Here is a 25,244-nt window from a genome sequence, read left to right on the forward strand (position 1 = left end):
TAACCACGCTTAACCCGGCCGGGCCCGGGGGGTAATCCCAACCACCGCAGCCCGGGGGGGGCGTTTTTCGCCCCCCCCCCCCCTGTCTAACTCCGTAAATAAGGGAGCTACGGAAACAAAAGCGATACCAAACGAAAGGTCCTTACGAGACGATTCTAATGCACCTAAAATTTTTGACCTCAGGTCAATTTTCAAGGTCAGAGGTCAAGGTCAAAGGCCAAAACCGGCACATGTGTAGTGATCTCAAAGTAAGCCTTCTAGAGGACGGCAGGCTGCATCAAACCGGCAAAATTGGGTGTCAAACGAAAGAAGAGAATCTGGGGATTCCGAAACTGTGCTCAAAATCAAAGGTCAAGGTCAAGGTCACGCTCAAAATTGACCTCAAACTTGGCACTTTTTCGCACATCTTGCGTGCTAACTTCCAAGATGTTTTGAAATGTTTTGAGGCTTATCAGTTCCCTATTTGTGGTTCATCTTACGATACAAGGCTGCTCAAAGGTCAAGGTCACAGAAGAGTATCCCTGCTAGAGGCTATTTCACTGATTCAAGTTAGTAATAATAAATAAGACAATTTTGCCATCCGGAAGCTCTAAATGAAGGCTTAGAGGAAAATAGATGCCAGATTCGTGATCAGCGGGTACAAATCCATCATAAACGACCTTTCATGTGTCAAGGTCAACCAGAGGTCATTCGAGGTCACATGAGGTCAACATGAAACTTGACCTTTTCCGAACAAAATATATATCATTCGACGCGGCTTGACAAGGCAAATGCGATGGTACCACTGCCGTAGCTCTAGGACCATTTTTGTCGAAGTTATTTGCGAAAAACTAAAACCACATTTCGGGGTCGTTGACCTGACCTCTGACCTCAGGTCACCAAAACTATTTTTCTATTTTTCTCTAGGTCAAACGCTACACAGCCGTGCTCGTAATTTGTCTTTATCTCTAAAACTCTATTTTTAGCAGCTATTTGAAGTTTGCGTCTGTGACGCCGAAGTTTGCCGTGCAGGGGTCTAGAAAAATGGACCTTGTGACGTCATCAAGGGGGCTAGGTCCAAATTTTTTATTTCAGAAGATCTCAAATTGATGGGAGAAAAGGTACTGAAAGTTTCGCCTTCCTATCCCTAAGCGTTCGGGAGTTATCGCAAATATTCGCCAGGGGGGCGAAAAACGCCCCCCCCCCCGGGCCCGCGAGGGTTAAACACTAGATTCGTCAGTTGTCTATTGGTTTGTAAGGAGAATGATAATAAGAATGTCTCTAAATTTAGATATCAGCTCAAAACAAAATAAAAAGAGGCTAAGATAAAAACATCGGGAAACTTATAAAACGTTTAACAGCTCTTATTCAATAGCCCTTGAATCTTGATGTAGATATCAATGTGAATTCTTATAATGCAATGGGTGTAGTCGTACGAGTACGGGAGCTGGGAGGGGCAGCTTTTCAGCAAAGCGTGATGCACTGTGGGCACTCGAAGTAGCGTATGACGTGAAGTAGGCACACAATGCCACATTGCGCTCCTTTTCTAAAACCCTGGTCTGGCTCTCCGGCCTATGTGTTGGATAATACGGCGCCAAAAGAGTTAAACTGTTGTTAAGTGTCATGTTCAGTTATATCCTAAAGCTTGAAAAGACACCTGACACAACGCGTGATTAAGATATTTCTCCGGACACCCTCGGTAGCTAGCCATTTAATAAAATCGTGATGATGGTGTTCACCACAACACAAGTCACTACGCGGCTTCACACGGCATCGACACATCCTCATTCTCACATCTCTACCACATTACTTCTCTCCAAGACGTGACCACCGCAGTGTCGTGGCAGGTCCGGCCACCAAACGTGACAAGGTGCCTCGTAATTCTATTAGACGCTCGTCCGTCTCCCATCGGCCGCCGGTTCGGCCAGATTGGGGTGTTGTCGCCGCCGCGGCGGCCGTCAGATGGTCCGCACGGCTAGCCCGTCACGTCTCCAAGAGGCCATCTCGACACAAATTGCCAATAACGAGACACGCCCGGCTCGCCGCCGGCCAGCGCTGATAGGCGCCCACAGTCGGCAGAGTTGATCGGCTGGATTGTCGCGCAATGGGGCGCAGAGTGGGTTATTTCACGTGTGAGAACATCAGAACGTTATTGACGATTCTAGAAAATACTGTAGAGCATTGTCAACGCGGCAGATGCCAGACATTGGGACTTCTCAAAGACACGTATTTTAAGCTATTACTTACTGTTTCAATTTCAAAGACCAGAAGATTTTGCTTGTTTTCAGTATTTCCCGTATGAATGATTTTGATGACATGTGAGCCATTGACACTTCATTTGCATATTCCTAAAAAACTGGCTGCACAATGGACGGGAGGGGGCTGTGGCTGGCGTCCCCTTTCCGTAGTGTACCGGCGGTAGCGCGTGGTGCCGTGATTTGTCACACATCTCATATATCTTTTCCACGAATGTTGTGACAATTTCAGCATCACGTCACCAGGCCAGGTAACGCTGCTGCTGCGTTTCCCAAAGTTGGACGTGGACGTCTTCACCCATGTTAAATCATTTCCAAAAAAAAACGTGAGTGCTTCTCGAATAATCAATGGACTTATCGCAAGCATCCGTGATCCCGCGACCTGCCGGTGCATCGCAAGTATCCACATTAATGAGAATCGATCCTGGCGGCTGCTGGTTCTTTTATTAACACAGCACGACCAAAAGCGACAGTGTAACGCGACCAAGGGCCCAGGGAGCAGCTGGTATGCATATCGCATACAGACGTTTTTTGTGTTAGCTTCTTAAACCCCTTGAAGCGTGCAGCTCACATGCCTATAACGGTTCGATTGCGTTTGACCATGTCAGCTTCTCCGAAGAATTCCTGAAACCGTTTTCATTCTGTTTACCATTGTAAGCGTTCTGACTTTTGAGTGGCAGGGAAGCTGGTGAAGAAGCGAAACCTTCCTCAAATGAACCATTCCTTCCACCTCATGCTCCATATCTCTTATCGCCATCATCAAGCCCCTCCTGCACGCGCAACAGATGGCTGTAGCCGCGCAAACAACGCCATCGAATTGCTCAAACGACCGTTCCACCCAGCTCTTTTCTGCGTCGATAAATCTCGGCCATCCGCGAGGGGACTCACGGCTCCGAGCACTTTTCGTCGTCTTTCCCTCCCAGTGCTCGTGGCACAAACGGCGCCCAGCACCCTGCACACGTAGCTTTTCTCCGTACACAAACTTGTGACGGCGGTGACGCGTGCAAAAACAGACCCTGCCGCTGCAAGTCAATGTGTCGGCGGGAGACGGTTTGGACTGACGCACAGCCGAACTCGAGTGTGCTCTCGGCAGATCGGTCCTTAGTCGTGGATGAGTCGAGCAAATATCGAACGATGCTGGGCGTTTTATTTGGGAGGCAAGAGTCCCAAGTATTTACGAATTGAAAGCTGACACGATACGAATGCTGTCTGGACGACGAATTCGTGCCGTATTTACATGCCAGACAACTTAAGTTAACGTCACTTCTATCAACGAGCGGCCACTTCAAACCACGCGGGATAGATCGCCGTGCTGACATCGCTGTTGCCATTGCATCCTTCAAGCACGGGAACTCGGCGTCGCCCTGAGCCTCTCAAGAGGTCCCGCGTCAACAGGTCACGTGCCCAAACGAGCGTTTTCGACGCGGATAAACTAAGAAAGCACGTGACAACTTTCACACGTTTGCCCACGAGGGGTCGTTGAAAGAAAGGAAGATCAAGTGCTCCAAAAGTTGGCAGCATTCTAGTCAGGTTGTAACGGTTTGTAGTGCCGGCGAGTGTTAAGCGGAATGAAGTTCCATGTATACCTAAAAGTTCGTTTATTTTATACCTACATAGATACAGGAGCTTAGAATAGCCAACCATTGCAGGCATCCATTGCTCTCAAGGGCTGTTTAAATTGATCATTGAGCTTATCGGTTCTCGAACAGAATTAATCGGAAACCATTACTAAGTACTTCAAACTAAGACAGCTAACACTGCAATAGTAAGATCCTGCGTCTGCGTTGCGGATCCCATTCTCCACCTCACCCAATCTCACTTTTTTAAAAAGCTTTTTGGTGAGCCCTCTATCTTTATACGTTGCTAAAGGAATGGCTCTTAGCAGCGGAGGTGTAAAGGCCTGGCTACACTATGCGTTTTCTGCGTGCGTTTTTTGCGTGTTTGCGTGATTTGCGTAATATCGTTCTAGAAGAAAGCTATATTTAATGAAACTTTTACATTAGTTATGTATAAAAGGTAATGCAATTCTTATATTAGCTAAAATTGAATATGAAAAAAACATTACAAAAACGTAGTATCGTTTTTTACTAGCACGATGTCACGCAAAACACGCAAACACGCAAAAAACGCACGCAGAAAACGCATAGTGTAGCCAGGCCTTAAGCCTATGACAAACTTTATAGCACAGCCTCGACCAAAGCAATAACCTAGCTCGCTGCCGGTGTCGGTGGGGGAGGTGGGGGGGGGGGGAACAGGGGGACGGGGTCACAGGGTCAAAGCGCACAGCTCGAGAGCGGTTGGCGTCAGAGCGAGCCGACGACGGGAGCCAGTATGGCTGTTGGTAGACAGCAGTGGCCAACGGCAGGCGACAGACGACGGCAGACGACGGTGGACGACAGTATCCGACGGTAGACGACTGTAGCTAACGGTAGCCGGCTGTTGCTGACATTATGGCCGACGGTAGACAACTGTATCCAACGGTAGACAAAAGCCAGTGGTCAGCAGCGGCCGACGGCAAGCGACAGTGGCCGGCGGCGGTTGTGGACGGAAGTTACCAACAGTAGCCAAAGGTGGCCGACGGAGAGCGACGGTTGACGACGTGGTCGACGATAGGCGACGGTTGCCGACGGTTGCCGACGGTGGCCGACAGTAGACGACAGTCGATAGCTCAGTCAACGAGGTCACCGACGAAGGCCAAGACGGAGACGGAGGCGGAAGAAGAGGCGGAGTAAGAAACCCAGCAACAGGGAGGAACAGACGAGTAAAGAACGAGAAAAGAGTGCGACGATTGAGAGCGCGGCGCGGGAAACCACAGCGCAGAGTATCGCCCCGTCCCCACCCGCCCCTGTCTCCGCCCCTGCCTCCCCTCCCCCTCTCTCTGCCCCTGCCTCCTCCCCTCCTCCTCCTCTCTTCGGTCGCCGTTTTCGTTGGTAGCGCCGACGGTCGACGGCGAGCGGTAAGCGGTCGGCGCCGTGGCGGCGAGCGGGACGCACTACCGCGCCGGCATTGTCCCGGCCCAGCAGAAATGTTGCCAGCGCGTCGGCCGAACAAAAATAGAGCGTAGACGTCAGCGGCAGCGGGCAGGGGCAGCGGTCGCCCTCCCCCCCCGGCCCGACCCCTGGCCCTCGGCTGGTCAGGGTGACACGCGGGAGCGCCGCAGGGCACGACGAGGGGGGCAAGGGTGTCAAGGTTGTGAGAGGTGGGTATGGGGTTTGTGCGGGCCAAGAATAAGGCTGGCCCGCGCCGAGACTGACGAGTGGAGGGATTCGTCTAGATTAACTAGGATTGCCAACGGATTGGCGACGGATTGACAACGGATTGACATCGGACTTACAGGAGATTGACACAAAATAATCGCCTGCGGAGTTCACAGCTAGGGGGCGACGAATGAGGGGATGTAGCCACTTAGAGCCGGCTCTGCCGACGAACGCTTGCTGATCCAACCCGCAGGCTCGCTAGCGCGCTCACGCTGGATTAACACACCGTAAATTAATGTTCTAGCGGCTGCAGGGTATATTTGCAAACATTTGCGCACGTGCATGGTTTACACATTTCCTTGAGGAAGGGACCTCAATCGATTCCCAGCCTGCATTTCCTACAACAAACTGCGAATTCATTAGGCTCGGAATAAACAGAATCTGGTCCTCACCTAACAACTGCATTTAATTAAATATTTTCATCAATTTTATACCTAATGGTATAAAAGAAGAGTGATATATAATTGAAATATTTAACAATTCTAAATCAACCTATGCATAGTCATACTTAGAAAATATTTTCAAAAACTAGCCTGCTCGTTTCCCACGCAAAAATTCCCTTCTAGAGCCTATTTGCAAACATGCTAACTTTTGAAACAATTTACTATACAGACGCCACTACCGAGTAAGCTGTTTAAGCTAAAAAAATCATATATCGTGCTAGCTTTAACATCAGGCGCGGATACAAGGGGGGGCCATGGGGGCCATGGCCCCCCCCTTGGCCGATTTTTTTCAAAAATAAAATAAAAAGTTAAAAAGTTAAAAAGCTGAAAAGGGGGCCTCCTGAAAATAAAGTGGCCGAAATCCGATGAGTTTTTTTTTAACCTACCCACTTAGTTATTTCTTAGAAGACTAGCTGAGAAGACTTCTTTGTTAGAAGATTGGTAAAGCTTTTCATATCTTGGAGGTCTCTTATACTCACAGAGATGACCACTTTTACAGGGCCTCCTAACCTGCACAGAGGGCCTCCAAGCCTGCACAGATGTTGAGATGTTGCCTGAACAGCTAGATAAGCTCAATAGACGCAGTTTTTTTTGGGGGGGGGGGGGGCAACAAGTGGGAAGATGGGGCCTCCAACAGGTGGGATTATGGGGGGGGGCCTCCTGGTTTCTAATGGCCCCTCCCTTGGAGATTTTCTGGATCCGCCCCTGTTTAACATACACCACATCGTTACTTACGGTTAAAAGAAAAAGCTTGCACAGCTCTACAGAACAAGAAGTGCCTGAAAGCTTACAGCAATTGATGAGAATCGATGAGAGTGTCACGGTTTGCAGAAAAATTCAGCGTGGAAGTCCGCATTGGTTGACTTATAAAGCCATAAAAATACACAGCTGGTAATTATATAGTCTCAAGAATTCTTTTTCTACAGGATGACCAGGTATGTGAAGGACGGCCGCAATTCTGACCCAGCCATGAAAGTGCCGTAAATGTTGTAATTGAAGTCCTTTACCGATGTTAAGGCCACCTCATGCTAGCAGTGACGGGAGTGTGACCATTAGCCAAGCTGTGAGTTAGACAGAATGGTTAACTTAAAAAGCATCCCCTAGTGGGGACTGCTATAAGCGGCACGCACACAAGTAAGCAATGATTGCACAGCTCATATGTACAATATCAACAACATGTCACATAGATGCTTCAGATAGCGTTGTTTACATATCACCCCTTATCCGTCGACTGAAGCAAATTGTTCATAAGAAACGTCACTCCATGACTGCTCGTGCTGCCGCATTAAAACGGCTCTGCTCTCTGGGATATAGACATATGACTTACTATCAGCTTTCCGATTAAAAAAGTACGCGGGCTCCGGCAGGCACCTTTGATGAGATGCGGTCTCAGATGTGATGGAAGTAACTGTAACCACGAGTATCCTTTTTCATGAAAAAAAAACTTCAGCATATCACTGTTATGCAATAAGGGACATCAAAATTGACCGCCACTAAGTACGGATTTAAAACGCATCTGTTCCGGCTTTGTATGTACAACATACTGTCTGACACGCATACCGCCTTGTCATGCCAGACTTGTGTAACAAAAACTACACACTGCCCTCGCCAAGCTAGTCGACACTCGACACTGTTTGTCTGTCTGCCGTCGTACAGCACCACTGGACTGTGGGAGCCGGCATGTGTTCCCGGCCCTCGCTCCCGTCAAACGCTGAAAACAGGACCTCAGGCGAGCCTACCAAACTTCAGACGGCGTGGGTTTCGGGATCGGTTAGACCAAACATCAACAAAACATCACTCAGCTATACAAACCGAATGGAAAAAGGCTCAGTGTGCTGGACAGTCCTATAATGTGGAATTGGGACCTACAGTTCGTAGCAGGGAGCGATATTTGTAAACCGGCCTCCAATCGCTGTAATTGACGCTATAAATCTAGATTATTGTGATCTCAAATTAATTTAATTTTGTTCGATCGGCTTTATTTGGATTTCATCGCTTCGACGTCTCCACTCGTCTATGTTACGTACTCACTATAAGTCACTAAGGACACATAAATTAGGTATATTTTTGATAGCCCAACGTGATCGTTTTTTTTTTTTTTTTTTTTTACTGTTTACATGTGAAAAAATGGATCTTCATTGACAGTTTTTATCAACAGCATGACAGTGATGTTACATCTTGGTGGACGCTAGGCTGCGCGAAGCATCTGCCCTGTGGTTGTAAGCTTATCTATCAGGATGAGAAACCGGACGGTTACGGGAGAGTCCAAAGACTGGGTATCCCCGGTACTTTACGGCCGACAGGCTAAGAAGGTGGGAAGAATGCATGGATAAATAAAGTGAGCAAGGAGCATTCACAGGGTTGCCATGCCACTTCCTCAAAAAGCATAAATGTTGACAGTAGATTTAAGCAACAAGTCGCACACACACCAATCCATGACTGAGTCCTAAATCCATGACCATTGACCAATTGACCATGTGACCATGACGTATGGCCGTAGCTCATGATGCGTACCTATTGCATGTCTGATGTCAGGCAGAGTAAGTCCGACTGCAGCTTTCGTACCCCAGTCCCAAACATCCGCTCCCTTCTTTCCACTGTCCTGTCTCCGACTAGTGTTTGTTTCCATGTGGTATCAGATATTTTCAAAACATTACGTCACGGGTGCCAGTGGGAGTCGGAATATTCATCGATTATACCTGACCCGAAGTGTGCCGTGTATTGATGAGTTATTCATGAGAACTGCTGACATCAGGTCCCGACTCACGGTCACTGCTTCCAGTTGAGGTGGCACCACTTCCAGTTGAAGTGGGGGATGGAGGCAGTCCAGAAAAGGACCGTCTACCACTCTACCTTAACACCCACTGTCCCCTCCCCCTCAGCCGGGCTCCAAGGGATAGATGGACTTATTGGATACTGGACAGTGGCTTTCTGCAGGTCGGTTAGCAACGAGGCTGCAGCGGGAGGTGGTCAATGTGGAACACAACTGCACACACTAGCCCACCGTGCCCGGTGGATACCGACCACCAGCTGCGGGACAAGGAAAGGAGAACCTCCCGCTGCGGGAAAAATGACCGCAGCGGGACACCGGGGCGAATGCCGGCTCGTGGTAACGTTTCCGGAAGTTTCGACGAAACGATCAGTCTGGAAAGTTGCAGGCTTGGAATCGAAGTCTAGAAATCGATCTCGTGTCCTTGGTGAAGTAAACATATTCTGCACGATTGCAGAAAATCTGCAGATGTGCTCCTGAGGGTCGGAGCAGCTCCCCTTCTCGCTGGTCCAGGCCGCGTCCGGTGGCCCTGGCCCAGCTCGACGGTACCGAACAGACGCCAATCTGTCCCCACATGCGTGACTCGACCAGCCCCGCTCGCGTCCGATGAGTGACGACATTGGATCGTCTGCTTCCGCTCAGTCAGCGAGTGCGCCCCTCCCCCTCTCTCGTCCTGTCGTACCCGCCCCCCGTCCTGTGCCCGCCCCCTCCCCTCTTAAACCGAGTGCGCCCCGCGCTGGGCCGTTTCCCGTTCGCGGAAATGTAGGAGCAGGCGGCTGCGAGATGATGGACAGTTGCCAATGACGACCGCGATCCGCGATCCAACTCCCGAGTCCCGATCCGACTGCAGGGCATGAGTCCTGATCGGGCGCAGGAGCGCGAGCATAAACTAAACAATCTTCCCACGCAAGCGGCACTAGACGGGCGGAAAAGACCAAGATAGGACCCGCGCGACTTATTACGGCCTCAGCTACGAGAAAAGGGCTATGTGACGGCTGGCATCGCCAACAACAGCGAAGTTGATGGAGTGGAACCATGCTCGAAGGACACCCACCGGTATCTACCCGCTGATAAAATTCTACTCGGAAGGCAACTGATTGTTCCTTTGGCAATAAACAGTTGAAACGGTGGCCGGTGACCGGCTTACCAGGCGCCAGCCGATGTGTTGACTTGAACTGAGAAGTTGACGGGGTGACAGGGCCGTGAGGTGTCGGATGACGGTTTGAGGATGACGGTTGGTGGATGACGGGTGGCGAATGACGGTTGGCCGTTGACGTTGAGTTGGTGGTTGACGAATGGCCGGCGGGAAGTTGAAGTGTTTTCCGAGTGAGTAATGAAAGGTTGATATCGGTGACACTGATACCGACATGATCTTAACATGCGGAGAGATAAACATGAGATTTGCAGCACGCCTTTGCAAAGTGAAGAGGTACTGGAGACATTGACATACAATAATTGATCGATGGAAGTTGACACAAAACTTTTGACATGCTGAACTGTTGAACAGCGGACAGAAATTACGAGTATTAGCAAGCTAGCAACAGACAAAACAAAACTTGGACCAACAATGGTGTAAAATCCCAACTGCCGAGCTGTCCTGCAGCTCGGCGGACAGCCCCGCCTCCCCTCGTACTCATGGTCACTGGTCACTGGTTAGTGCAGCAGACCAGTGACCTTTGCCCCGGGGGCGGCGGGCCGGAACGCCCGGCCGATTTGGCACTCACCACTGGAGACTTTCCGCTCGCTCCTGAGACACGTAGCACTGTGAAACGACACCGACTTGGTCTTTCTGAGCGGCTTCTGGGCCGGCCGCGGCTCTGGCGGCGGCTCACCGCCCATCGAGAGGTGCCGGCCCACGCCGTTCAGGCGGCCCGCCTCGGCCGGCTCGGTCTCACTCATCGCGCCCGGCGCGGTCACGTGCACTCTCCGCTGGACCGTCGGCCGTCACCGCAGCACCGCACATCACCGCATCGATTCTGGCCGGAGCGGCCGACACATCCCCTCCCGCCGCCGGCGGCACAGTCCGCGGCGGCCACCGACGGTCGCCGGCCACGGCCCACCCCCCTCCCCCGCGCGCCCCTCCCCGCCGACCAGACGACACACGGCGCAGCGGCAGACCCCCGGCGCGCGCCGCCAATCGATGTCCACTGCCGCAACACGACGGCTAGCACTGACATCTAGCGGTGAGTGAGAGACGTAGAGGTTTGTGGGTGGTGTACGAGGATAGTCAGATGACGCTGCTAGTTGCATTGCATGACTGAGGGATGAACCTGTGGGCTGTGAGTCCGAGCGGTGAGCTAAAAAAAGACTATATTTCCATATTTGCGCCCCTATTTATGCTCCTAATAGTTTTTATGCTCCAGAGTTTAATCCAGAGCTAAGCAGCATTTTCTCCCCCCGAAACTGCCTCAGCCAACAGCCCGGTCGGCGGCCTGACTCCAGTGCCGATTATGCTTAGCTGATGTCATCTTCCATTGCCGGAAGGATGCCTGCTGCTGATCGGACAGCTACAACAATTTCAACACGGACTTAAATGTGAGCAGCAGGCAGCTATCTAATAAATCGTCAATCATATAACATCAAACTTCACAACTTACGAGCGTAACCGCCTTCACGCTGTTAAACATTTTAAAATGCAAATTAGATGTTCGAATTAATCGAGCGAATAAAGCAAAAACAGCTTGGTAAACAACCTGCGCCTTTTTAACAACAGACTGCTGTGTCTTGGTTTCGATCCTTCGGGCTGATAAGGGTTTGCTGTTTTTCGGTTGAATAAGAATCGTACTCGTACCAACACGAATTACTTGACTTACTACGCCTTACAACTCATTTCTGGATTTTGTCGAATCGGTTCCATGCTAGAAAACGTCTATTTAGCTCAAACAACAACGCCCGATTTTTTCATTTTGCCGTTCTTCTCGCATGGTTGAGATATCAGTTTGCGAATGAAACACAACAATCGGTCTGCATCGCTGGAAATATATTAAAACGTTTATTAGAACGGCACAAGACGTGGTCAACCTGCATTGTATTACAATATAACGCATGACGCACTCAAACCGTTGGTAACCCCAGCAACGGTACGATACGGTCACAGACACCGCCTGAAGACATGTTTTCATCAAAGCAGCCGTCAGTTGTTTCCGCTAAAACTTGAAGCGTGGCCGCTCCTCCAACTTTTTATTAGCTGCTTCCGTTTCCGAAACAAGCATTCATTCCACATCTTTGCACGTACATAATATACACACGCGAGCGCAAGTGCACAGACACACAAACACATACATACAGCAGACTCGAGTAGCCTGACTGCGCAAACGGCAGAGCATGCGTCCTTCGGCTGGCTCTTTTAACGGTACGCACCTATGTACACTTCACGCAACACGGATCTACACACAACACGTCAACTACCAATCTACACAATACGTCAGACCGAAGCGAAACCCTTGGAAAAACGACGGCACACAGCCAGTGCCGAGCCCTCCAAAAGCACAAAACGTCTCGCCAAATAACGGTAGACGGAGAGATGTAACCCTCCCTCCCCCTCCCCGGCGGGTTCATCCACCGGTTCCACTGCATCACCAACAAGCTCAGATCACTATACAGCAGATCGTACTCTGCCCTCGGGACTGGCGGGGAACTCTCCCGCTCCGCTGTTCTCCCGCGGCGGTGGTATCGTGACGCACTTTCACGTCATGAATGACATCACTGTGACGTCACGCGCGCGTCATTGACACGCTCAGTTCTGATTGGGTCAGCATTGACCTTGACCTTCCAGCCGCGATGGTATTGGCTGCTTCAGACGACGAAGCGGTCTCGTCGAAATTCACCTTTCCGGCGAGGACAGCGACTGCGGGTTCGCTTGTATTTGCCATAGCGGCATACAGGCGCTTTGCAGTCGCCTTGCACAATACACCTATGGAACAGAGTTACCGGTTTAGTGGTGCTAATATGGAGCAAAGTATCGGTGACACATGCTCATGTAACGCTCAGTCATCAGTCACACAGTTCAGCTGAGAGTAGCTGATGGGAACGAATATTTATTGTAGAGTAACGAGAAGCGTAAGATAGGTATATGTAGAGGTCATCCACGTTATAAGATACATACAAAATGACAGCGACTATACGGTTACTTTGGTCAATAGCCATGTCAAGTTGTAACTTTAAAAGGCGTTTCCATAAAATTAACCACATTCTATAAGCATAAAAAGAAGATGCTGCTAAAGAATGGTTTTGAATATCGAATGAGAATGTTCGACACAGAGTAAGACAATTTGAGCGCGTTTATTTGCTTCTGCAAACTACCGCGCAAATACATAGCCATGTAAACGACTGCGGACGGAGTCCTAAATGACATGGAAATTGGATTCCGTTATAGCAAAAACACACGCAATCCTGCAATAGCAAGGACGCCAGCGTATCAGCGTGCAACTAAATTATAGGGAGGAAGGCCACGCTCTTGGCGGACCTTATACATAGTTCTGTGTATTGGCGAACCTTGTATGTACCTGCATTGTACACAGTTCTGCGTAAAGAACAGATATCTCGGTATGCTGAGAGTGCCCCCGTGCCGGTTCTCCCCCCTCTCTCTCTCTCTCTCTCTCTCTCTCTCTCTCTCTCTCTCTCTCTCTCTCTCTCTCTCTCTTTCCCACCTGTTATCGGATTCCGAGACATGGACTCTGCCGCGCTGTATCCGTTTGCACTTGCGGTTGCCGACGAAACAGTCGCATTTGCAGCGTCCCCTGGGCAGAATTCGCGGAGCGAACTCGCCTGTGCATTGGCACCTGTGACAAGACGGCATCAATGAACACATGGCCTTGATCAACTCGAATGGCGTTAAAGCTGAGTTCAGAAAGCGTACCTATACAAAGGTCACGATTGAGCATTGTTATTGCATATACGATATTGGTACACGCACACTATTCGCTGAATAGGCCTTCTTAAAAAAAGGATTAGTTCCAAGCTCAAGCTCAAAATGCTATAACTAGAACAGCTAAAAAAAGTGGCCCGTATTCCCGACTCGGATATTGTTCAGGCTTTAAAATAGTGGTAAGAGTAACAACAGCATCTATCCATGTTGGAGAATGGTGAGGCCCACAATACCGAATAAGTTCCATGTTTAGTGCTGACGTAAGTACCTACAACTTTAGAAAATTATGCTCAAGTAAATGATGTATAGTCGACTAAAGAATGATGTTCCACTCCTCAGAAGCTATCACTTGACTGGAGCGCTAAGTTGTGCCGTTTATCACGCAATTAAGCGTGTTGATTGTGAGCATTGGCACAAAGCTGTAATTTGTTAACTCAGCCCGTGTGATGCGGCACAGCCTACCACTCCAGGCAAATAATTGCCTGTGAAAAGTGGAACATCATTCTGTAGTCGACTATACTTATACTCTGTTCCGTTTCAAGTTTGCAGCCGACGTGCCCTGCTGAAAGCAGTGCGTGAATTCTGTATATACAGCTCTTACATTTTGAGGCGCAAATTCTTGAGCGGAGGAGCGATCTGCCGAAGAAATTCCAACTGCAAGCTTGATATGGAACAGACTATAGTAGGTACATCAACCAAGTGATATATAACGAGTCGGACGACCGACCAAAACACAAAAAAATATATTTTACTTACGTTCCTCCTGTTGCTTTTTCTGTTTTGCTGCTCCTGTTCTGTTGTTTGCTGTGTCTTTTTCTGTGTGTAGCTCCTTGAGTATCACTGAAAAGCATTGGATCCTTATTCGCAATCATTTTTCATTAATGGATCGATCGAAAACAAAGACTTTTTACTCTGATGTGACACACCGAGTCCCTATTTAGGCTAAAATCACTCTACGACCAACACCACGCTAGTCTCAATCTAATGTCTCGCTAATGTTTTCATAACGCCGAATTAAAATGCATTGGCGCATCAAAATAAATTAGATACTCCGCGATATCCAACGCAAAGCTGCTCTTTATCCCTAGCGGGCAGGGTCACAACACTATCCGCACGGCGCACTGACTTCATGGTTCAGAACCTACCTGTCGTCACTGGCCTGCAGGTTCATGGGACACTCGTCAGTCCGCCCAGCTACTTCCTTCTTATCCAAGCATTCGCATTCGGTGTCGTTTCTAAAAGTCAGATACTGAAAAGAGCTGCCCGTGTTTCCTGAGAGAACATTCACCTGTGAAAAGGAGGTTTGGTTTCCTTCAATGGCCGGTCCAAGTTCAAGGTAGAGGTTAAAGAAGGTAGAATGTCCGGTTCTAAATTAGAATCAATGCCTTGTTCGCCATTACTTAGCCCTTTAACTCAGCAGCCATGCAATAACCAGTTTTCTATAGAACAGACATGTAGACTTTCGGTACAGAGGCAAGTTAAGGACAAGGGACAAATTCACCCTCTCATCACAAGCGTTACCTCTCAACCAGCCCTCCCCCCCCCCCCGACTCAACAGAGTTTCATCAAGCATTCCTCAGCCCCCCCCCCCCCCATACGACACCTCCTGCTCACCAGCACGGGAAGTTCGACAGTGGCATGAGTCTTGGAGACGCAGCTTCTGACTTCGTCGCCGCAGCAGCCGGTGCGGTCGCTGCAACGTGCCAGCAGCACGCTGGACGGCACGTAGGAGACACTCGGGTTCGGGTGCTCGTGCGCCACGGAGACGAGCTCGAGCGCTGGCTTGCTGCAGCTGTGCTTGGCTACGTCGAGCATCATTTTGGTCAGCATCTCGTCTCTGTCACCTGAGGGAACGGAGGTACGCAATGTCAGAGCGATCGACAGTGGACAGGTCAGATGGGTACGGACAGACGGTAAGACGGGGCACAGTCAGATGAGGTGTTATCAGACGGTCAGATGAGGTACCGTCGAAAGATAAGACGTTGCACGATCAGACCAGACAGGGTCTGACGGGGCAGGGTCTGACGAGATGCGATCAGACGGTCAAACGGGACACGGTTAGACGGTCAGACGTAATACTGTCGTAAGAGCTGAAGAGATGAGGTCAGACGGTTAGTCAGGTTACGGTCAGCCGGTCAAAAGTGTTCGGGCCACGTTCAGACAAGGTACGATGCAAGTGAATATTGTTCAGAACGGCAATAGAGCGACAACTCCAACAAAGATTCATCGAATTTTCCATCCATTTTGCTTCCTCTCCCTCTCCCTCTCTTCCTCTCTTCGCTTCAAAACCACCTCGCCCTTAAATATCGAACTAAGGTCAAACTCGAAACCCAAATGTATGTTTTCAGTACAGTGTGCACACATAGTAAACCAAGTCGCGGCTGAGTTATGTAATTTGCGAGTTTTCTCTATGTCGGCGGAGAGTTAGAGCGTCGGCGTCATTCCAAACACCTCTGGAAATGAGATACACGGAGCGAATGACATAAACACACTAACACAGTGGTTTTTGCGAGGCAGATTATTCGAGAGTCCGCCTGCGAAATCCCGTTCTTGTGCGCAGATTTCTGCCGCCTCGAGGCCGCCGACCGCAGCCAGTCACTCCGAACGCACCCCGCCACCAGACTTGACGAGAGGGCCACGTTTGGGTCAACACAGCCCCTAACACATCACTTCTCCAGCCGCCGTGCGATTGCGAACGTATCCTGATGACTCGTCATACAGGCCATCTTCATCCGACAGTGCAGTGAGCGAACCGGCGTCGCCGCGCCGGCCCGTAGTGTGGTTCAGGTGTGGTCCGCAGGGCAGCGAGCACGCTGAGCGAACCATCTGTCCCAGCCCCGGACCCATCCGCCTACCACCCGGCTGTATTGTTCGCCCCGTCCCTCGCCATCGTTAGGGCACCTTCAGTCGGCGTTTACAACAGCGGAGCGTCGTAAAGTCGCCCTCCCAACGGCGCTATCTCATGGACGACGTCGCGGTCACGTCTGGTCTTAGTAATAGCCACTCCAGTCGTCTCTGCCGCTTCCCCATACCGACTCACACGCACACCTGGCGATCCGTACAACCCGTTCCCCAATCAGCTGACTCAGCAGGCAGGGTACTGTAAAGTGAGCCGCCCCGGCGACCCGGCCGCCACCCACCCACACCCACAACCTAGCCATCATCAATCATCCCGACGCACATGCGTCTAGAAAGCCCATTACACGCGCGCAGGCGTCGACGCGGTGCCGATGGTAATTTTAGTACATGTCGTGAGCTCTCTCCGTCTGTCTCTCCTCCCCCGACTCTGCCTCCCATTCTCTACCTGTGTGTTGGAAGACATGGTGGGCGGGCTCGATTTGAGGTAAGATTGTTAGGAGTGTGGTCTGGGTCCAAGGCTGGACCCATCTTGCGCCTGCGGGGAACCATGTGCAGGAGGGCAATGGCTTTGCAGCCGCGCGGAGATTAGTGTGTGGGTGGTATTGCTATAATTGCAATCGCCTAGCGTACGCATATTGAATCGTGATTATACGCACACGATGTGCATTGCGCATGGTTATTGCTCATCGACTGCTAGTCATTGTGCCATTGAATAGACGCAATGGAACGAGTGCTTCGACCCGGCACTGTAATAATTGCTGTCGGTATAAAGCCAGAGTTCATAGTGCAAATTACAGCCAATACTGGCTTAGAAGAGCGCCGCATCAATTCATGTAAATGATTACATTGATGGCACCTACACGTACAGTCGTGTACAGGTTGATGGTCCCCTACTCTTTATCCACCGGGTTCCTATGGCTCAGCATTGGCAGCAGCCGCCTGGTACCGGTAGGCTGTGCCGCATGACCCGAGAGTGAAGCGGCACAGTCTACCCACGCCGTTTGACATCGGCTCGGGTCGCCGGGTGGAGCGCTTTGTAGACCAGCTGTCGCGTCAGACCAGCGCGGGGGAGGGGCTCGTCTCGGTGGTTGGCGTGGGCTGGCGAGTGGTGTGGGCCGTGTTGGTGGACCATGGGGGCTGGGCGGGTGTGTGTGGTTCACTTGCTGCATTGCACACTTTGCGTCGCTTAACAATTGCATTCCTGTTTTTGCTAAGCAAAATGCACGGAAGACCCAGCGAATATAATTTACTTGTGCATTGTGCAAAACGTGATCTGGCACGGTATCGAGGCAACCATAGGTCTTGTGCCACAGATATGCACGATATTTAGGCAATACGCTTATGAAAATGGTAGATTGATCGGATTGATCCTGGATGTCAATTCGTATGTTAAATGTCGACAGTATTAAATGAACGAATGAATGAATGAATCAATCAATTGACAATCGACATGTAGATATGAAACCGTATAAATGGCTCGCAACCACTAAAATCAAACCACCTAACTCGGAAAAGCAGCCGGAGCCCCGATGGGGATCGAACCGGGACTCCACGTTGAAAGTTTTGCCAATGATCCATCATCATTCCACCAAGCTAGAGCGACCGGCACCCGGAACCACAAAAACATTCATTGACTTTGCTGCCGACCTCCCGGCCCCGCCGCCCGCCCGGCCAGACTTTGCCCCGGCCGTGGCCACCATCCGGTGTAGCTCAGCGTAGGAGTGCTAGGCTGTCAAACTGACCGGTAGTGAGAGGCCCGGTTCGAGACGCTTCGCGTGCTGGATGTTTATTTCTGTGTCCGAGGCTATGCGATTGGTCCACTTTTCAGAAAGATTATTTGGTGACAGGTCTGTTTTCTTTCTTTGCTGCAATTCATGAGGAGACCGTATGGACCCTTACCTGTCCTTCAACACTCCACTTGGGAGATGGGTGTTTGAACCCCCCCCCCCCGGGTTTTGTGAATATCTCTAAAGCGAATTTTTGGAGGGTGGATTACGATCGGTTCTATGCGACAAGTGACCACACACACCCAGCCCCAGGTCCGCTCACTCCCTCCCCACATCACCCCCGCCCCACACCACACTCCAGCCCGCCTCATCCACCGAGCCGAGCCAAATAGACAGGCCTGACCCTTACCCCCCCCCCCCTCCCCCCAGCCGGTGTAGCGCAGCGTCCGGTCAAATCGCTCTACGAGGCGACCCGAGCCGGTGTCATACAGTGTGGGTAGGCTGTGCCGCTTCACTCTCGGGTCATGCGGCACAGCCTACCGGTACCAGGCGGCTGCTGCCAATGCTGAGCCATAGGAACCCGGTGGATAAAGAGTGGCGGACCATCAACCTGTACACGACTGTACCTAAATGGAATGGATCATGGATAGGGATACCTTTGTTTTAAAGGGACCCTCTCACCTTCAAAAAAGTTTATGAATTGGCATGAAAAAGATGTCGCTCGGTTCAGAAAGAGCGAAAACGAATATGTACCAAATTTCACCGAAAAATATTCACCGGTTTTCAAGATATTAGACTTTTACTTTTGTTTACTTTTTTGGGATCTCCGCTGTTTCTAGCGACTTTATTTTAGAAGTGCGGCGTTTGCGGCAGATGTTGCGCGCAAATAGCATATACCACCGCGTGCTACAAACGTTTTAGTCAAACATTTAAAAATCGTTAGATATCTGCGCTGACGTCACACATTCAGAGGGGTATTCCTAAGCATTAGCCCCTCTGAATCAAAAAGCTGCAATTTTGAAATTCAATATTTCCGATTTAAGGCATTTCTCGATGTTGTGAGTGCCGAAACCGGTAATTGTGAGCCAGGGACCCCATTTTGGCTATCTCAACTCAAATCTAATGTTAAGGTGGGAGGGTCCCTTTAAGACGAATTGCTCATAAATTTAAAGGAAATAGTTCACTTTCACGAAATTATTTTTTTTTTGCAATGGATTTGTGATTTTTTATGTTCAAAATGATCAGCAAAGAAAATAAAACCTTTTTACAACAAAAGATTATTTTCTATATTTTTGATATAGGAAGAACTTTTCAGTTTCTGTAAGGCACACGCGATCCAGTATGAAAAGAGCATGGGTCCGGAAATTCTTCAGAAACTAGAGAAATTATCGCGGCCACCGGCATTTGGGCGATCTGCTCGTGCTTTTGTTACTGGAGCGCCTCACTGGAGCGAATTTCTCTAGAGTTCTCGTAGATAATTTCTCTAGTTTCTGAAGAATTTTCGGGACCCATGCTCGTTTCATACTGGATGCGAATATATGCAAGGCACACATCCTCAACGCAAGACACATTTTTCGGGACGAGAAATAGAATATCTTTGCCTAAGGTGATCGTTGGGCTGTAAAAGCTCCTGATTTATGCTCGTCTCAGCCCAAGCTACGGAACTGCTATTCCAGTTCCAACCCATGTTAAAATGTGAACTATTTCCTTTAAGGGCGGAGGGACGGTGGTCATTGGTAATACCGGTCTGACGGTTAAATGCGACTCGCTAAGTCTCGTGTATACCGTGCAGTTCTAATGTAACGCCAGACTTTGTCACGTAATCCACGTAACCATTCAAACGGTCACGTTCCGGGGAGTTGGAACGCCAAGCGCGACTCTCCTCCCCTCGCACTGAAGCTGGATAAGGGGCATTTTCATTCGAGAGCAGGCATCATTGGACATTACCTATGAGTCACTATCCAAAGTTCCGGTCACCGTTCCACGCCAGTTCACATGCATAAACATAAGCGATCGTGTTTGGCTATCGGAACGAGAAGGAAGTCGCCACTGTGAATCACTTTGGACAAGTCGCTTATACGCAGCACACCCAGAAGAAACGCTGAGCCCGTCTGAGACGGGTGCAGACTTGCCGCCAAGTTCAGAATGACCGGATGTTTGCGTGCCGGTGAGCATGTTCACACTTAGCTCCGGCGACTTATCATCGGGATCTGGACAGACTGCGGCCACCCGTCCCGGGCTGAATCCGGCCGCCGCGCCCGGTATTTCCGTCTGCCCCACCCCGCCTGACTCAGCCCGCCCCCCTCCCCCGGGGTCAGGCTCACCTACTGACCCCAGGCCCTCGGCGGGCCGTCGGCGACAGACTCGACCCAGACTTGGCCGACCGGGAGCGGCGGGCCGCCCCCCGAGTGATTCACTGCGTCACTGATCGGTGAATGGATGAACAAACCGTCACTGAGGAATGAAAACGATGCCAGCACCAGAATGTTCTGACACGTCACACCGTGGAGGGTGGGACGATTTCAGGTTTGAGCCCGATCTTGTAGCCATTGCTTGCCAGCCATGTGTCTCAACGTAAGATACAGCGTCGCCGATCATCATTTGATAAATGTGACTTGGGTCAAGTATTTAAACTTGTTCTGCTTATTACTTCTACCATCTTAAGCCATCTTGGTCTCCAAAAACCACTTGCCAGTGATCAAATAATTATAACAAAATGAAAATGATGCGCAATTAATCTCAGGTTCCGACCGTATGCCATGGCTTTTGAATATTTGCCCATCTACCTAGGTGAATATTTCAGCCTGAATGGTCTTTCTCGTGGATCAATTTACGTAAATATGCAAACGATTTGTAGTTATAACTGCTGACGTAACTTTATCACGTAAACCAAACATTTATCTTCAATCATTTCGAATTAAGGTCCGATGGCAGACACTTATCACATCCTCAGAGCGTCTGTCTCGGTTCAATGACGAGGCGGCGCCAACACCGTACCGTCTAGCCAGGCAGACAGATGGATAGTTGAACGGTTCTGGTTTATGTGACGCCGTTTATGAACAGCTCTTCTGCCGTCTGTAGCCTTATCGGTATTAGTGCCTTCAGCGCCACTCCACTGCAAGATCCACTGCGCCAACTCTTCCCTCTAACCTACGCACCAGCATATTGCCGGGGCCGAGTCTCCGAGATGGTTTGTTTGTTTGTTTTGTTTTGTTGGGTTAGGCCCTTTCGGTCTGACAAGACCATTGCAGAGCCGGAAGGATGATAGGAATTAGGGAGAGACATTGGTCTGAGCAGGCACCCTAGTGAGTCGCCGGGGCTGAGCCCGTCCAGAGGACAGGCCACCCACCCAAGGCACTCACTGCACCCGGCTACGGGGTGCGCTCCCTCGGGAGCAGCGGTGCCGCTCCGAAGGAGCAGCCCGCATGATATAAAGGTGCCTGTCCAGCCCGGAGGGGGGTTGCGGTGTGGAGGAGAAGGATTTCAGTATCCTGAGGATAGAAGCACGGAACGGTGTCCGAGATGGTGGGTGATGATGCAGTACCTGCGCACCAGCGTTGGACTCCAAGCGCACCCCCTCACCATTCATGCATGCTCATCGGTGCTTATCGTGAGCTCCGGGCGTAAATGATACGGGCTGCGTATGCGTATATGCGTGAGTACGAGGCTGTAATTCATGGAGATGCAGGAGTGGCCTACAAGTGGAGATTCGCGTTTGGAAAGTGCACCTGACACTTGACAGACTGAAGTATGACATTGCAGTCTAGGGCCGGAGAAAATGAATTTGCACGTCAGAGTTGGGACCGCTGAGGGCTCAATCCCGCCAGCCAAGTCAGGGTTATCAGCTCAGTGGTCGCTGGCATTGTTTTTCTCCTCTGTTTTTGGTTGGTCCTTGGGCTAACCCATGAATGGAACACGGACGGCTCAATGGCGTTGCTTCGCGGCAGCGCACTTGTCTCCAGTTCCACCGTATATGTAATCTTGCAGTCTGGGTTAGCGCTGAGTAGGTAATCGGCAATGCTTCAATTCAATCAATGTTGCCTGTTGAGTCAAAGCGATAAAGTCGATACAATTTCATCGAATGTGAATGTTGAATTTCCAAACTTCATCCTTCTCGAACTTGTCGCCTGTATTTAAAGGAAATTAACTACATTTACGTTCTGGACAATAAAATAGCTAAAATAGAACGTTTATCCAAATAATTTGGCAGCTACATGACTCCGATAAAAATGCCTTCTTTTATAAGAGTAAGAAAACCTTGCTTAAATAAAAGACATTTCGGAGATTCATATCAAAGTATATGAATTCTATTAAGTTCAAGCTAACTGGGTCACTACTTCTTCAACGACTCTTACAGAGCGGTGGCGCACCTATACAGAAGCTGTACAGTAGCGGACACCGTCTGACCATTTCACAACTCAGCTATGCTCAGTGCTCACGCTGGGTCCAATTTACAGTGCCGTCGCGCTGTCCGTTGTCCCCACACGCGGCGCGCGGCGGGGCGGGGGCGGGGGAGGGGTATTGTGCGACCCGGTGACCTGGTGACCGGCACGTGCGACACTCAGTGACGACACGGTACTCCCCGCGGGGGCCGGCCGCTGCCGCTGTTTGTCACCAGGACACCTGGGACGCTGGGTGAGTCTGGTGATGTCTGATGACGGTTGGTGACGTCTGTGAAGCTGGTGATGTCTAGGAGCTTGCGGTAACGGAGCGGAGGAGTGCCCGTAGCCGCCCCCGCAGCACGGGTCGCGTTGGAACTCTGGTGACGTGTCTCTTACATACATGGGGACGCGAGCGTGACCTGTCTGATCCAGGACGGTCCGTTACTTCGGGGTGAAATACACTGGTGTAGAGCGATCAAAGGTGAAATGTGCTAGCTTCTTCGGAGAAGGTTTCGATGCGCTTATGGTGAAGTCGAGTCATGAATCACAGTGACTTGTTTTCATAAAACGCATCTTCAGTCGGGTGCATATAACACACATGCAACGACCATCACAGGTTTCCTGATCATAGGTAAGCGGTCAAGAACGTTTGAATCACGACAATAAACCAGCAGCAGTGCTCATCACTCTCAGTCATTGCTATCGCGACGGCTCTCCTCAGAAAAAGGTGAAATGTGAGCAAAATCAAAGGCACTCAGCACTGATAAAGCGATAACGCTGTAGTGTAGATCATCCTATTAGGGTGCCGCTCTACGTAGTAAAACTAAAAGGTACCGGGATAAGTCATGTGCTTTGCTGTCCAGTCGGGAATAATTTTGAGTAACTAAGCCTGCCGAAGAAGACTGGGGGGATATGAGGGCAAATTGAGAAACTATCCTTCAAGCGCAGTCTCCCTCGTCTTGATGTCAAATTCAATTCCTCCCAACAAGTCACTTCCTTTCTTTTGATGCGGGGAAGACCTGAGAAACATATTTCGCTTTACCAGCGCTAATGACACTGCAGCATGTTCCGGACGTTGCGAGGACGTTTGCCACGTATTTCACGATGGCAAGATGGATGGTGATGCCCACTTCAAAGCCACTTGCTCGCTTAATGACGCGAAGCATGCACGTCTGGTCGCTGGACGAGGCTTCAAAGAAGCCTCCGCGGCCGATGAATCATGAGTAGTTCCGCAGAAGAATATTGCATCCATCTTCGTCGCTCGTCTTGCCTCACACCAGAGCAGATGTCAGTGACGTGGCCGTGGTTTGCATACGCTTGCGATGAGAAGACATGGAGAGATCTGAATAAGCCGACTACCATCCTGCAAGCTGACCCGGCAGTGCATGAGGAACCATCTCGCCTGGACGACGTGTTCGTATTTCAGGCCCATCGATATCTGTAGAACACGGAGGCTTGACAAGGCTCAGGTGATGGCGCAATCGTACATATACGCACTGAAATCCCAGCGTATGAAATTTTTTAACGGGTGCTTGAAGTAATTCGGCTATCTAAAATTTCGTTACGGCGCTGTGCGTTTATTGGCGCAGTTGCCGGCGCTATCTTCATTGTTCGGCTCCGTCAGCGCCGTCTGCAGAAGACGCTGCTGAGTGCTGACGACCTCCCATTCATCTCCATCCTCAACAGTCGGCGATTGCGCCATGCACGCGGCTATGCGTGCGCGTGACCCACTGTAACCTCTTTATTCCAATCACGTGAGACGCATGGGGCGCCGCACAGCGGGGCGCGGGAAAGAAGCGACGCGCCCGTCAAAAGCGGACGGCCCGACAACGTAGCCCTCCACGCTGTTCCTGATAATGAATGCAGTCACTCGTTGCAGCGAATGTTTCTCGCAGTTGCCGACACCGACTATGGTCACGTGATTTGATACGAGTCCATCTATGGAACGTCACGTGACCTGAAGGTGCGGTGTGGCCCCATGTGTTAGGATTCAGGGACGCTGGCCGAACGGTTTGAGCCGCTGCGTCGTGGCGGTCGGCAGGTAAGCTGTTGTAAATGTCGCTCGTATTTTCACACATTTAGGGACTATGTAGTCCGGCGTAACCCATTACACCTGCGAAGTCTGTGCACTTGCATATACCTAGTATATCGCGAGACCGAGGACACTGGGGGAAGTTTGCGAAGCCTTCTTAACGTCAATCTCTGAGATTCACAAAGAATCCCTTAGTTCCGGTGCATACAACCGGTTGGTCTGCAAACAAGATTATTGCATGGCAGCGTCAGCCCCAGAGCTCATGCGGTTTTGATGGGAATGCAGTTTTTCTTCTGAGTTAGCCCTTTCCGGAGGAGCTTTCAGTTGCATATAAGCATTATGCTACCTATCATTCAAGTGCTAGCTGCCCCAAATCAGCTTAGATATATATCCAGAGATCGCATGTATGACCATATCCTAGAAGGTTCTACCTTAATCGTAGCAAAAAAAAAAAAAAAGCAGCTGACCATAACGAAATCATTTCATTAAGGGGACCCTCCCACCTTAACATTCGATTTTAGTTGAGATAGCCAAAATGGGGTCCCTGGCTCACAATTACCGGTTTCGGCACTCACAACATCGAGAAATGCCTTAACTCGGAAATATTGAATTTCAAAATTGCAGCATTTTGATTCAGAGGGGCTAATGCTTAGGAATACCCCTCTGAATGTGT

General features: G+C 50.2%; 2 protein-coding genes across 2 annotated transcripts in view; both read right to left on the bottom strand.

Moving 5' to 3' along the window:
• The window catches only part of LOC122371239 (inactive phospholipase C-like protein 1), a 71,882-nt gene extending 61,019 nt beyond the window's left edge, over positions 1-10,863 (bottom strand). Inside the window, exon 1 of the mRNA XM_043347410.1 lies at positions 10,429-10,863. Coding sequence (XP_043203345.1) covers positions 10,429-10,603 — 175 coding nt within the window. The 5' untranslated portion in view covers positions 10,604-10,863. The remainder of the gene's footprint in view (positions 1-10,428) is intronic.
• Positions 10,864-11,669: 806 nt separating this feature from the next.
• The window catches only part of LOC122371242, a 48,855-nt gene continuing 35,280 nt past the window's right edge, over positions 11,670-25,244 (bottom strand). Inside the window, exons 3-7 of the mRNA XM_043347413.1 lie at positions 15,186-15,415; positions 14,717-14,859; positions 14,328-14,411; positions 13,354-13,485; positions 11,670-12,617 (exon numbers count right to left, since the gene is read on the bottom strand). Of these exons, the coding sequence (XP_043203348.1) occupies positions 12,500-12,617; positions 13,354-13,485; positions 14,328-14,411; positions 14,717-14,859; positions 15,186-15,415 (707 nt within the window). The 3' untranslated portion in view covers positions 11,670-12,499. The remainder of the gene's footprint in view (positions 12,618-13,353; positions 13,486-14,327; positions 14,412-14,716; positions 14,860-15,185; positions 15,416-25,244) is intronic.

The sequence above is a fragment of the Amphibalanus amphitrite genome, unplaced genomic scaffold (assembly GCF_019059575.1).
Source record: "Amphibalanus amphitrite isolate SeventyFive unplaced genomic scaffold, NRLGWU_Aamphi_draft 001220F_arrow, whole genome shotgun sequence".
Classification (NCBI taxonomy): domain Eukaryota; kingdom Metazoa; phylum Arthropoda; class Thecostraca; order Balanomorpha; family Balanidae; genus Amphibalanus; species Amphibalanus amphitrite.